The sequence below is a fragment of the Canis lupus genome, chromosome 11, assembly GCF_048164855.1.
Source record: "Canis lupus baileyi chromosome 11, mCanLup2.hap1, whole genome shotgun sequence".
Lineage (NCBI taxonomy): Eukaryota > Metazoa > Chordata > Mammalia > Carnivora > Canidae > Canis > Canis lupus.
Window position 1 is genome coordinate 49,508,180 of NC_132848.1, and position 14,538 is coordinate 49,522,717.

Consider the following 14,538-nt stretch of genomic DNA (forward strand, 5'->3'; position numbering starts at 1 on the left):
ACTATAATTTCAATTCACTGCAAAAGTGCTTAATTATTAAACAATGGAGAAAATTAGGCAGAAAATGAAAACGGAAACAAACTATGAACATATGTATCACTCAGTGATAAAAGAAAATTTATTTATTTTTTATAAGATTTTATTTATTTATTCATGAGAGACACAAAGAGGGAGAGCCAGAGACATAGGCAGAGGGAGAAGCAGGCTCCTTGAGGAGAGCCCCGATGCGGGACTCGATCCAGGGGCTCCGGGATCACACCCTGAACCGAAGGCAGATGCTCAAATGCTGAGCCACACAGGCGTCCCGATAAAAGAAAATTTAAAGTTGATTCTCTTAGTCAAAATATCACAACTTCTACTGATGAATAAGTTCAACATGTTCCAAAGTTTGTTGGTAGTAACTCTGGGCAATCTGCTCTAATGGCTTGAGAAGATGACGTGAAATTAAAAAAAAAAAAAACAAAAAAAAAAAACCTAAATTTAAAGTTGAGTAACACACAAAATACAATTTGTATGCAAAAAGGTGTCTGAATGGTAAATTTGCAAAGAATTATTGATACATCAAAGCTGTACAGCTTGGATTCTGGCTGTAATATTTTAAAAAACATGAACATGAATTTGGATGTATAATTAAAGGGAAAGTCTCCCGAATAAGAGATAGATAGGAAGCTATGGAGTCCATAGGAATAAAAGGATTAGGCATTCACCTTCTCATTCATATGGACAAATAAAAATGTTTCAAAGGTATAGACAAGTCTCTTATAGTTGCCTAACACAGAAGACTGTTTTGTTTGATGGCTTACCAAAACTGGACACATTTGGGAAAGAAGCTTCCATTACAGGCTGATCACTGAGCTTCACAACTATACAGGTAGATGCTTCAGAATCTTCAGTTCTTATCTTAGCAGCTACATATTTTTCATCAGGAGCAACTCTGATACAATCAATGAAGGGCTGATCTAATTTAAGTTCCTCCAAATTGAATAAGACTTCATAATTATCATTATCTGCTGCATAGAGAAAAATATGAAAGTGATAACTCCACAAGATGTACTTAAAAAAATCTTTAAATTTGAATTTGCATTCCCCTTCTATAAGAGGCTACATTCTGGCTTCCTTCAGCTCTGATACCAGCTTGAAATCAAGAATCTGATATTTCTTATTTAATATTAGCCTATGTTATTCAATATTAATCTATGCATCAGCCTATGTGTTATTATTTGACAGATATAGTCTAGTACCTATAGACTATGGAGAAACTAGAAAGTTAACAGAATATAATAACATTGAACTAGAAAGTTAACAGAATGTAATAACATTGAATAATCCATGTAAAATGTCCAGTATAGTATAATATAGGATATTAGAGATGGTAAAAAAACAAAACAAAACAAAACAAAACAACCTCCATTCTCCCCTCCAAAGCTTTTAGGTATAGCTGTTAACTGTACCTTGAACAAACCCTGATATTAACTAATCATTTTTTTAAAGTAGAAATAATCTAAAATATATTTCCTATGCCTTTGAGAAATCACTATCAAATTTCCTACGAAAAATGTGAAATATGAAAAATCAGAACACTTTAGGAAAAAAGGAAAAACTATGGTGTACCTTCTTCATCTTTGGAACGAACCAAGCAGCAACCTTCTTGATAATAAACGAAACCACCATGTTTAACCTGACAAAAAACAAATAAATGGTTTAATAATAATTTAAACACAATTTAATTAATTGTTTAGTGGTCTGACCATTTAGGATGAAGAAGAAATGAGATCTTTCATAAAAAGCAGACCTAATGAAGTCTACAAATGAACACATAAAAAAATAGAAAATGGATCACTTTTTACAACACAGTAATTAAGATCTGGTTTTCATACATTCACAATTAGTGAAGGAGTTTCTAATATATAAATATAAGAGGCAACAAAGAGAAGGCATAACAAAATCTGTTTCGGTTCTTATGATGGTACAAACCGCTTTAGCTGTATTTTGGGAGTATGTGACATCCCTTTGGTGGGGCTCAGTTAACAAAAGATTCAACGGCATCTTTAAGGTAATACAAAATGAGGCAGATGAAGAAAACAGTGGTTCAGGTTAGTCTGAAAACCCAGCCAATAACTTGCTGAGATTCTTTCTTCTAAAATATGCACTCACCACCAACTGTAAATGGTTTCAATTTGATTTTTTTAAAAGATTATTCAAGAATAAGAGAGAGCAAGTAAGTAAGCAGAAGGAGGGGGCAGAGGGAGAGTTTCAAGCAGACTCTTCAATGACAAGGGGCTCTATGCCACAGCTGAGATTATGACCTGAGCCAAAACCAAGAGTCCAACACCCAGGCAACCACACCACCCAGGAGCCCATCAATTTGATTTTATACAATGCATCTAATGGGTTGACATAAATTGGGTTACAGATATAGACAACTTGAGGTTGAGAGAATATTACCCAATATATTAATAGTGCTCTTGTCTAATACCTACATGTTAAATACAATTGATTGATTGATAGGACTTCATGTAGCCTAAGACACACTTATTACCTGCTAGCTAATGGCTTATTTTCAATCTGGAATTCCTAATTCTTAACCTACTGTTATTTCCATTATACTATGAATGTGATTTTCATTTATAAGCTGTGATTCTATTTTCCAGTCTTACTGAAAAATTTGCAACATGAATGTTCAGTCTGTTTCAACTCGATATTTATGACTGTGGTAACACCAGTAAGTGGTCAAATATTTGGCTCTCAAGATATTACACTACTTGAAGTGAATTTCCTTTTATTAAAAAAAAAAAAGTGTAGACAGAGCAATCAAATCTTTTCAAATAATAAAAAAGAATGATGGTTTCATATGAACATCTCCTTGGAATTATTTAAAACATTTAAAAACAGAATTGAAAAAAAATTGAAAAAAAATAAAAATAAAAAATAAAAAAAAATACAGAATTGGCTGTTCCCCAAAACCAGAATTAACACAGAAATTAATTTTGATCTTCAGTTTTAAAAATTGCACTGTTTATTCCTTGTTGTTTAAATTTTTCAGTATAAAGACTAAAGCAGTTTAATTTTGATTTGGGATTATGTCTAGAATCACATTTGCATCTTGATTGGTAAAACCAGATTTAAAAAAAAAAAAAGACATTAAGATATCCTACCTCTGCATTGATGATTTCATATTCTTCTTGTGGCTGTGTTTCTAATTTTGTTCTCACTTTTTCAAAGGCATCCATGTTTTCTGAAAGTGGTTTTTCGTTTTCTTGTTTAATAGGCAGAAAATCCTGGAAAGAGTTTTAGTGGTATGATCATAACATCTCAAACTAGAGAGAAAAACCTTTGCTTTTTAGAGATCATCCTTATTTCCTTTTCTTGCAAGTACTACCATGTTGGTCTATACCTATGAAGTAGTATTCAGTTCAAGGATCTTAAATGCTGTTTCTTAAGCTCAATAAATAATCTCTTTTTCATTTAAAAATGTAGACGAAATAAGGTGGACACCTGATGGCTATACTAATTTAAATGGGTAAGTCGTTACCATGCTGAAGCACTAAGAAGCACTGGAGAATGTTTAGAAATACTATAAGAGAAGTGTATACAAAATTAAGCAGTAAAGGAAAGGATGTTTACATATTTAATAGTCAGGGGTAAGAGGTAGGAAAAAAGTGTTTACCGAGTTATACAAAGTATTACAATATCTTAAAAAGGAAGGAAATTTCAAAAAGAGAGGAAGACATTATCTTTATTAATAAATGTTCAACATTTTATTCACAGTAAGAATTACAAGAAATGTGTCTTTTAATTAATTAATTAATTAGTTAATATTTTTAGAAATGTGTCTTTTTAAAGATCTTCATTAGCCATAATTTTCTTCTCATGTGGGGAGAAGGAATCCCACATATAGAACTGTTTATCAGATCAAAAGGTTAATTAATGCTGTGTAAAACAGAGCTTCTTCTTAAGTTTAAGAAAAAAACATGTTTGCTTATAAAAAGAAGAAAAAATAATGGACAATTAATGAACATGAACAGAGATACAGATTAAAGCTAAAGAAGCATTCAATGTCTTATTGGAAATATGTAATAAGCTAAGAGCTTTAGGTGACCTGTGGTGAGCATGTAAATTCCACATGAATTATTAAAATTTGGATATCGCAAAAACCTGTTATCAAATAAAAAAATATTCACTAATTCAACACTTCAGAGGTTTGTCTTGGTTAAGCAAAAGCATTCTAGCCAAGATTTTCAACATCAGCTTTCTGCCAAAGACAACAACTGTACAGTGATTTGTGCCAGAGGGGCACTAAGCCTTAGTAAGGACCTCTAACAGCTGGTAAATATTTATTGCACAAGTGTATCCATGACTTTAAACACTAGAGAATGTAAGCTATAAATATAGTTTACATCACAAAGAGCTTACAATCTAAAATTAAACACAAGAATAAAACAAGTATCACCAAAACAAATTAAATGGAAAAACAATAATTTTCAGTATTTTTCCTTTGGACTTTTTTGGAGATGCTTTATGATTTGGATTAGATTCCACTTAAGAACAATTGCTGTTATGGGAGACTAAGTCATTCAGTGTATACTTCAGTCATATACTTAATACGCTTGAGTAACTACTTGAAATCCAAATAGAAGAGGCTCATATGATTTTCATTTATTTTTTAGCATTTTCACAAAATCTAGAGTTGATCTCTAGCATAGTGCGGTGAAGTATCTATATCAATAATTTCCTATTATCATCTGAAACATAAATTAGAAGGTCACTAGAAATCTATCCTGAACCTTTAAATTAGCAATAGGAATTGCTATTTCATTTTGAGATAACGTTATTTTTTCTGTAATTCTACTATAACTTTTGAAGTAAAGTCAGAATAGCTAACAAGAGTACCTCTTTCTACCTTGCAGTTTCTAACACATTCTGTGTCAGGGAGCTGGGCCCTGATATTTTTATTTTTATTTTTTTCCTGATACTTTTAATAACCATTCTTCTTCTTTTTAAAAAATCCTCATTCTTATCGAACCATGGCTAAAGTAGGGCTAAAGGCAACAGAACTGAGAATACCTGTCCACTTAGTAAAATTAATTTTACTTCCTTAACCTTTTTCTGGGTCAAAATTTTCAATAAACTGAGCTTATCTAAACCAAAACCATGGGCAGCCTGGGTGGCTCAGCGGTTTAGCGCTGCCTTCAGCCCAGGATGCGATCCTGGAGACCCAGGATCAAATCCCACTTCGGGATCCCTGCATGGAGCCTGCTTCCCCTCTGCCTGTGTCTCTGCCTCTCTGTGGATCTCATGAATACATAAAATCTTCAAAAAAAAAAAAAAAAAGAAAAAAAAAAAACACAAAACCAAAACAACCCTGTAAGCAATTAAATGGAAGTAGAACTGCCTTAATAAAATGAAAGTAGAATTCAGAGCTATTATCATCTGAAATATTTCCTCAAAAGGAATTACTCCCAGGAAAACTGAGATATTATATAATATTCATAAATCCAAGTTATTTAAATAAATTCCAATTTTATATAATATTCATAAATCTAAAATATTCAACATCCAAGTTGTTTTTGGTTTTAATCCTGTCCCAACAACTCCCATTGGGTGTTTTACAATGCCAGTTAGCATCATCTTTAGAGTATACAGCTAAACCTATCCATGTTAGCCAAGTATCTTAATATATTAATAGTCTACTGGTTTGAAGGGCATATACTACTCCTAATGAAGCTGAGGTGAGGATCACTCTAACTTAAAATTTTAAGGTTATATGAAAAGTATCACTCCATTAGTGGAAAAAGGTACTCTTTCCCACTTTTGAGGTGACATACCATAAAACCATTTTAATAATGAAACTTATGAAACAGGAGGATGAAATATGTACCTTTCATTATGGCAACCACAAATTTTCTTTTAAGATTTTATTTATTAATGAGAGACACAGACAAGAGGCAGAAAGAGAAGCAGGCTCCTTGTAGGGAGCCTGATGCAGAACTCGATCCCAGGACCATGGGATCACAACCCGAGCCGAAGGCAGATGCTCAACCACTGAGCCACCCAGGTGTCCCTGGGAACAATGAATTCTAAAGGCAGAAAAATTGCACACTGGAGAAACACACTGGACAGTTTTTGGTCAAGACAGTACCATTAATAAATGGCTAATTCCATGACCAGGGCAGGAGAGTTAAAAATAAGCATGTGAGAAAGCAAAGAAATACCCAAAGCTTAATGGAGATGTGTTAAAACGTCCAGTTTGTAAAGGTTCCTACATTTGGGGAAAATTTGAGCATCAAAAAGAATAATGATTTTGACTGTTATTACCCTGAAAAATAGGAAAAATCGTAATTTGAAAACAAGTCAAAACAAACAACAAAAAACTCCCAAATACACCAAATTAGAAAAAAGAAAACTCTCTTTACAAAATAGTATCAGCTAATAAATGTAGAAATAATTAGAAAATCATTAGCAACACCAGTGTAACAACTGATTAGGGTAAAGATCATTAATGGTTGTTAAGCTTATTAGGTGAAATGATGTTGGGTAACCCAATGCTCATTCAGCACCAAGTACTACCCTATGGATTACTTAGTAACTTCAAAGAGAATAAGGCCCCCTTAATTATGGAGAGAACTAGCAATTATCACCTTAACCAAAATTATCAACCTTAACATCATTAATAATGGGACAAACTGACATTAAAAGTCTTATTAGGGCAGCCCGGGTGGCTCAGTGGTTTAGCACCACCTTCAGCCCAGGGCGCGATCCTGGAGACCCAGGATCGAGTCCCACATCGGGCTCCCTGCATGGAGCCTGCTTCTCCCTCTGCCTGTGTCTCTGCCCCTCTCTCTCTCTCTCTCTCTCTCTCTGTGTGTCTCTCATGAATAAATAAATAAAATCTTAAAAAAAATAAAATAAAAAAATAAAAGTCTCGTGAAATGCAACACGAAGCATTTCAACTTAAGAGAGAGTAAACCTAAAGGGGAATAGAGAAACAGAATAAAGTTGTTTCAATGAAATTGATAAACTAGAGAAGATCAATAAAAAGCTGGTTGCTTTATTTTATATTTAAAAAAAGTTGTCCTCTGAAAAACGTACTAAAAAAAGACATGTAGAGCGAAAGCAATTAGGAAAAGAATATTAGAAATGAATAAGATGGCATAACTACAGATATAACAGATTAAAAAAAACCACAATAAAAATCTTTATCCTATACATTTGAAAACACAGATAAAATGAATGTTTTCTAGAAAATAAATGAATTACCAAAACAGATAAAAAAACAGAACAGCAGGGCAGCCCGGGTGGCTCAAGGGTTTAGTGCCACCTTCAGCCCAGGGCCTGATCCTGGAGGCTGGGGATCAAGTCCCACGTCAGGGTCCCTACATGGAGCCTGCTTCTCCCTCTGCCTGTCTCTCTCTCTCTGTGTCTCTCATGAATAAATAAATAAAATCTAAAAAAAAAACAAAACAAAAACCAAAACAAAAAAACAAAAACCAAAAACAGAACAGCTTTATACACCAATAACTATCAAAGAACTTAAGCTGGTAATTAAGTGTTCTCTTTTTATTTATTTATTTATTAAAAGATTGATTGATTGATTTATGATAGACATAGAGAGGCAGAGACACAGGAGGAAGGAGAAGCAGGCTCCATGCCAGGGGCCCAATGTGGGACTCATTCCCGGGACTCCAGGATCGTGCCCTGGGCCAAAGGCAGGTGCCGAACCACTGAGACACTCAGGGATCCCCAAGTGTTCTCTTTTTAGAAGAGGAACCAAACCCAGATGCTTTCCAAGGTAGCTTTCTTAAATCTTCAAGGAACAGATAATCTTCTCATATGCAAAGAAAAAAAATGTCTTACTGTAAAATACGGACTAAAAAAACCCACCAAAATAAAATACAATGAATCAATGTATTTTTAAAACACACAAAACAAAAAATAGTAACAACAATAATAAAACCTTATGTGACCAAATAGGATATATCTTAATAAAAGGAGGATTCATCATTAGAAAAATCTAATGTCATCTAACACAAATAAAGGAGGTAAGTCTTCAGGCCATTTCCATAAATGCAGGAAAAAGCAGAAAATAATCAACTTTAAAAAAGGATAAAACCTTAAATTAGGAATAGAGAATTTAGAGAAATTGGGAACTACGTTGACTTGATAAAAGGTTTGTTTTTACACAGGAATGTACTAAATCTGTAATTAATACACCTGAAGTGCATTCATATTAGTACACATCTTATTTAGCATCTGTGAAATTCTTCTCAGTAACCTTAATTATAATCACTTAAAATATCTAGTTACAGGGACGCCTGAGTGGCTCAGCAGTTGAGCGTCTGCCCTGGGCTCAGGGCATGATCCCAGAATCTGGGATCCAGTCCCACATCAGGCTCCTTGCAGGGAGCCTGCTTCTCCCTCTGCCTGTGTCTCTGCCTCTCTCTTTCTTTCTGTGTGTGTGTCTTTCATAAATAAATAAATTAATTAATTAAAAAATCTAGCTATATTTGCTGTTTCATTATTCAAAAGTGATTGTTAAATGAAGGTAAGTAATTGCTTCCTATGCCCCCTGCTTCAAATTCCTTTCCTCCCTTTTCTTGAGCCTAAGATTTCTGCCCTTCTCATTCCATTGACTGCTCTTGTCAAGGTCACTGACGGCCACAGCACTACAAAATACAAATGTTATTCCAAGTATTGATATTACTTGACCTATAAACATCATGACACAGTTGATCACTTCCTCCTGAGAACACTTTTCTCCACTTGACTTCCAGGACACCTCATGCTTATTGTTTTCCTAGCTCACTAGCCCTACTTAGTCTCTTTAACTGGTTCCTATTAAATTCCCTGGCGTCGGGATCCCTGGGTGGCGCAGTGGTTTAGCGCCTGCCTTTGGCCCAGGGCGCAATCCTGGAGTCCCGGGATCGAATCCCACGTCGGGCTCCCAGTGCATGGAGCCTGCTTCTCCCTCTGCCTCTCTCTCTCTCTGTGTGACTATCATAAATAAATAAAAATAAAAAAAAATAAATAAATTCCCTGGCGTCTTGGGCAGTCCGGGTGGCTCAGAGGTTTAGAACCGCATTCAGACCAGGGTGTGGTCCTGGAGATGGGGATTCCCATGTCAGACTCCCTGCACGGAGCCTGCTTATTCCTCTGCCTGTGTCTGTGTGTGTCTCTCTCTCCGTCTCTCATGAATAAGTAAATCAAATCTTTAAAAAATATATAAATGCTCTGGCTTAACATCTGCATGGCCTGGACCACTTCTTCATCTACAATCTGCCTGAATTCCCTTGGTGATCTCATCCAGCCTCATGACCTTAAATGCTCTTTATAGGCTGAGGACTCCCAAATTTATAGCTTTACCCTGAACCTTTCCACTGCACAAGTTGAATCTGTTTGTCAAATTGACTACTCAACATTTCTTCTTGAAGGACTAACAAGGATGTCAAAAAATGCCCCAAACAGAACTTCCAATCTCCCCACGTACCCTCTCACCCCCAAAACTGGTTCTTCAATCACTTTAATCCTGATAAATGACAATTCTGTCCTTCTAGATGCTCAGGTTTAAAATCATAGTCTTCTCTCTTTATACAACCAAGTTATCTGCAAATGTTTTCAAGTTGACTTTCAAAATCTACCTAGAATCTGACCACTTATTACTCTTATACTGGTAATACTCTGTTCATACTGTTATCTTTTCTCCTTTGGATAAGAAGAAAGCCCAAATACTGTTTCTGCTGTCTTCCATAGTCTGTTTTCAACAAAAGAGCTAGAGTCAGCCTAAAGTCAGATTATATCACTTCTTCGAAGTTCTCCGAGGGGAAGAGGAAAAGCGAAAATCCTTACAATGGCCTGCAAGATCCTTGTTCCATGACCTTGATGACCCCATCTACTACTATACTCCTCCCACACCCATTTAATCTGAGCCACATTGGCCTCTTTGATATTGCTTGAATGTGATTGGCTTGCTCCTATCTCATTTTCTTAGAACTTGCTATGCCCTATGCCCAAACACCTCCTTCAAGCTATTGCTCAAATGTCACCTTCACAAGCCTTCTTTGACCATCCTATTAAAATAACAATCCTTATTTCAATATGGCCTCTTCATTCTTTCCCTGTCTTAAGTTTCACTGTACCTACTGCTTCTGACATACTTTGTTTTATTCATTTGTTTCTTTGTTCTCTCTTCTCTCAACTAGAATGGTAAGCTTCATGAAGGCAGGGATTTTTGTTCCTTTGCTCACTGCTGTATACTTGTTAGAATGGTGTATAGGAAGTGTTCAACAAATAATTGCTGAGTAGAATGAAACAAAGCATAAAACATAAAAATTTAAAAACCTATCAAAACAAAGACAAAGTGAAAAGACGTAGCACAAATTACAGAAAAGAAATCTACAGTACATAAAAGACAAAGGACATGTAAAGAACTCTTATGAATCAGTAAGAAAAAGAAAACCCAGTAGGAAAAACGGTCAACGTATATGAATAAGTAATTCAAGATAAAACCAAAGGGGTTAATAAACACAGAAAAGATGCTCAACTTCATTATTAATCAGGGTAGTGAATATTAGATGATGACATACTTGACACATTTATCTGTTGGGAGAAAAGGAAAAAGGTCTGATAAAGTGAGATGCAGAACTCTTATATATTCCTTATTTGCATTTAAAATGGTTTTACCAATCTAGTTATTTCATAAGGCAACATTAGCATGCGAATACAATCAGGAATTCCAATTTTAAAGACAGTCTAGCACATATAGATAAAGAGATATATATATGTAAGATTGTGCTTTGCAGCTTTTGTTTGGTAAGTCTGGAAACTGGAGAAAATCGGCTTACTTGTCCAAAGAAAATGGATTGTGTATATTATATAATGAAACACTACATAGTAGTTGTATTAAATGAACTAGCAACATACATATTAATGTGGGATCTCAAAATTTTAAGTTGAACAAAAAAGCTAAACAATTTTACATATAGTATATAAAATCTCAAAACTTGCAAAACACTCGTATATGTCATCTGTACATACAAATACATGTGCAACTTACATAAAAACACACACGGATAGATACATTAAAGACAATGACCACCCCTGGGGAAATTTGGGAATGTGATTGAGGAAGCACACAGGAGTCTTCAAATGTTTATTTTTTTCCAGTTAAGAAAAGTCACATTGAGTAATGAGTGCTCATTATGGTATTTGGATTTCATAAGCATTTGTACTAATTTGTAATAAAAGATACTAAAAAAGAAAGATTGGGAATCAGGTTACCTGATGTCTAGTTCTGACTGCTAATTTTTTACTTAACCTTGGGCTTTGTGGCTCTGTTTTTTTCATTTTGTAAAGAAAGAGCTCACACACTTCCTGATTTCAAAACCTACTATAAAGCTATAGAATCAAGATAGTGTGGTACTGGCATAATGATACACATACAGATCAACAAGTTAGAACTGGGAATTAAGAGATAAACTGAACATTTATGGTCGATTGATTTTTGACACTGGTGTGAATAAAATGCAATGGAAGAATAGTCTTTTCAACAAATAGTATGGGGATAACTGGATATGTATCTACAAGCAAATGAATGAAGGTGGACTCCTGCTTACTTCTTTTGGTTAATCTTTGATCATTCTGGCTACACTACTCATACTGGTTTCCTCTGTAGATCTGAAGCGTTTATACATGCTGCTACCTCTGCTTGGCAGGGCCTTAACTACATGAGTCATTTCTTCATCCAGCTCAATCCTTTATTTTGGGATTAGTTCCAGAATTATATTGCAATCCATAGACATGGCATTCTATAAACTGATGTAGGCCTCTAATTACAGGGACAAGCATTCATTCAACAATATTACTATATCATGCACTGTTTCAGACAAAAGGAAACAATGCTGAACAAGACAGGCATACCCCTACCCTTATGAATTTTACATTTTAGTTAGGAAGACAAAAACAAAAAGGGAAAATGACCAATGAAATAATAATAAAGTGGCAGGAAAAAAATCAAGGCTATAGTAGAAAATAATTAAGTGAGGAAGAGTTACTTTGGTTACCAGTCAGAAATGTACTTTCTTAGAAGTAACATTTAACTAAGACCTAAAATAGGAGAAGGAACTAAGGTAGAGATAAATGGCATAAGGGAACAGCATGTATGGGCCCTAAGATGGATGTGAAAGAGTTCTGTTCTTTGATCTGGGAGATGATCACAGTGGCTTTACCAAGGTGAATGGGGAGCAAAGTGGCATAAACCAAGACAAAGACAGATGCAGCAAGGCCTTGGGGGCACAAAATTAGGAAACTGGATTTTATCTTTATGTAATAAATTCTATTAGAGTTTTAAGGTAAGGAGTAACATCACTTAATTTATATATATATATATATATATACACACACACACACACACACACACATATATATTTTTTAAAGATTTATTTATTTTTAAGACACACACACTGAGAGAGAGAGGCAGAGACATAGGCAGAGGGAGAAGCAGGCTCCTCACAGGGATCCTGATGTGGGACTTGATTCAGTGTTTCTGAAAGTATGTCACACATGATGGCATACAAGATTTGGGGTATGTGAGCATTTTATTAAAAAGAATATAACTAGCACATCACATTGGTCATTTACTAAATTTATTCCTTAGAATTAGCTAAAATAATTAAGTAAATAGTCATAGTGCTACTGAGATATAGTTAAAAAAAAAAATCACAAAGCTAGCTTGGGATACAGTGCTAAGTGATGTGATAGTAGGGCAAAGGAACAGGAGGAATAAAGAATGTTTTCCTGTGCTCTAGAGTTTGAACAACTGAGTATACAGCAATGAAAAGAAGAACTGAATTGCAGAAGTTCAACTATGGAAAGTTTGTCAAAAGATGTCCAACAGGAGAGTGTTAAGAGGCCATAAAATACTGTGCGGCAGAGGGGAATCTGGGATGAATAACTGCTATGGTAGTTAAATCCACTGGAATGAAAAAAAAATTCCATAGGAATGGATAAGATTACTTAAAAAGAAATTAAAGAGACAATAAAGGGCCAGGACCAAGTCCTGAGAAACTCCAAATTTAGAGGTCATATGAAATAAATGTTAGAAAAGGAGACTGAAGATAGGTTTACAAGGTAGGAAGAAAACCATGAAAATGTGGAGTCAAGAGGCAAACAGAAGAGTGTTTCAAGGAGGGATGGATGGTCAAGTGTATCAAATATGCTGAGAGCCTGTAAAAGGAGCTTGAAAGAGAAGGTCTACTGGGTGGAAATATGCTACATCTCTGGTGACATTAACAGAGTTGTCTTTTTTTTTCTTAACTTTTTTATTATTTTTAGAAAGGGTGGGGAGAGGGAAGAGAAAGAATCTTAGACGTAGTGTGGAGCCTCACATGGTGCTTGGTCTCACAACCCCAAGATCATGACCTAACTGAAATTAAGAGTCAGACACTCAGCAGACTGAGCCACCCAGGTGCCCCAACACTAACAGGGGTTTTAATGGAGGAATAGAAGCCATAGTCTAGCAGGTTAAAGAACAAATGAAAAAAATGGAGAAAAATGAAAAAATGGACTGGAGAAAATAAGAATGAAGCTTTATCTATAAGGCAATCTCACTTTGATTTATTCCAAAAAAAATTATGAGAGTACAATGTTCACTTTCTTTACTGGCTTTCCTGAATTTTACTTTCAAAATATCCCTTTACTACTTCTTACCTGATGATGTTTCAAACTCATTAGTTAGAACTAGTAGTTCCTACAAATCACAGATCACGAGCACTAGTGATGGGATATCCATCTGCTAACCTATCTCTCTTAGAACTACTGCAGGAACTGCTAATCTGTATTGTAGAAATAGCCAACATCTTTAACCAAAGGATTTCGTATTTTCTCTATTTGGTTTTCTTTTTGTATCTTGTTTAACAATCAAAGATTTTACGAATTGCTTTTGTAGGTACAGAAGGATGTAGAAGAAATATGGTATCTGGTTTGATGCTAGTCTTTGAATATTACTAGTTGGTGTAGAGTATAATGACAAGTTCATTTTGTCCTCTGGTACTGTAAAATGGAAAGCTAAGGTACTTGCCAGTAAGAACTTTAGAACTCAATGAATTCTTAGGTTTAGGTCAGCAATGTTTGGCAACCAAGTGTCTCTAGCTCCTACATGCAAGTCCATGGTCAGTGGGAGGCTGGGAATTTCAGAATTACCTAACGAACTTTAAAAAAGGAGGAGAAAAAGACCTCAGTCACAGAGATTCTGATCCAGCAGATATGGAGGGAGATCCAGGAATCTGGACTTCTAAAAAGCTCCCAGGGACTCCTGATATACAGCCATAGTGCAGAAGATGGTACTAAAGAATCCCAAATGTATAGGTGATAATTTATTGCTAAGATTAATAAGGTAGAGGTGATGGAATCATGAAACTTTAGCACCTGGAGGACTTTTAAAGAGCACCATATTGAAACTCCCTTTCTTTTTCCAGTCAAAAGGATTAGAATTCTGACTAGTTCACAAACACCAGTCATGCATGGCCAGACCTCTTGCCTTCTGGC

At 35.1% G+C, this 14,538-nt stretch overlaps 1 protein-coding gene across 11 annotated transcripts in view; it reads right to left on the reverse strand.

The window, feature by feature from the left end:
- PREPL (prolyl endopeptidase like) overlaps positions 1-14,538 on the reverse strand; it is a 69,837-nt gene that overhangs the window by 50,362 nt on the left and 4,937 nt on the right. For 9 of the 11 annotated variants that reach the window (XR_012003333.1, XR_012003331.1, XR_012003330.1 and 6 more), the window contains 3 exons: positions 3,156-3,278; positions 1,612-1,678; positions 804-1,010 (listed from right to left, as the gene is read on the reverse strand). Coding sequence is in view for 6 of the 11 variants with exons in the window: in XM_072768201.1 (XP_072624302.1) it covers positions 804-1,010; positions 1,612-1,678; positions 3,156-3,278 (397 nt within the window). In the remaining 5 variants the exon portion in view is untranslated. The remainder of the gene's footprint in view (positions 1-803; positions 1,011-1,611; positions 1,679-3,155; positions 3,279-14,538) is intronic. The other 2 variants (XM_072768202.1, XM_072768206.1) reach the window with 1 other exon arrangement.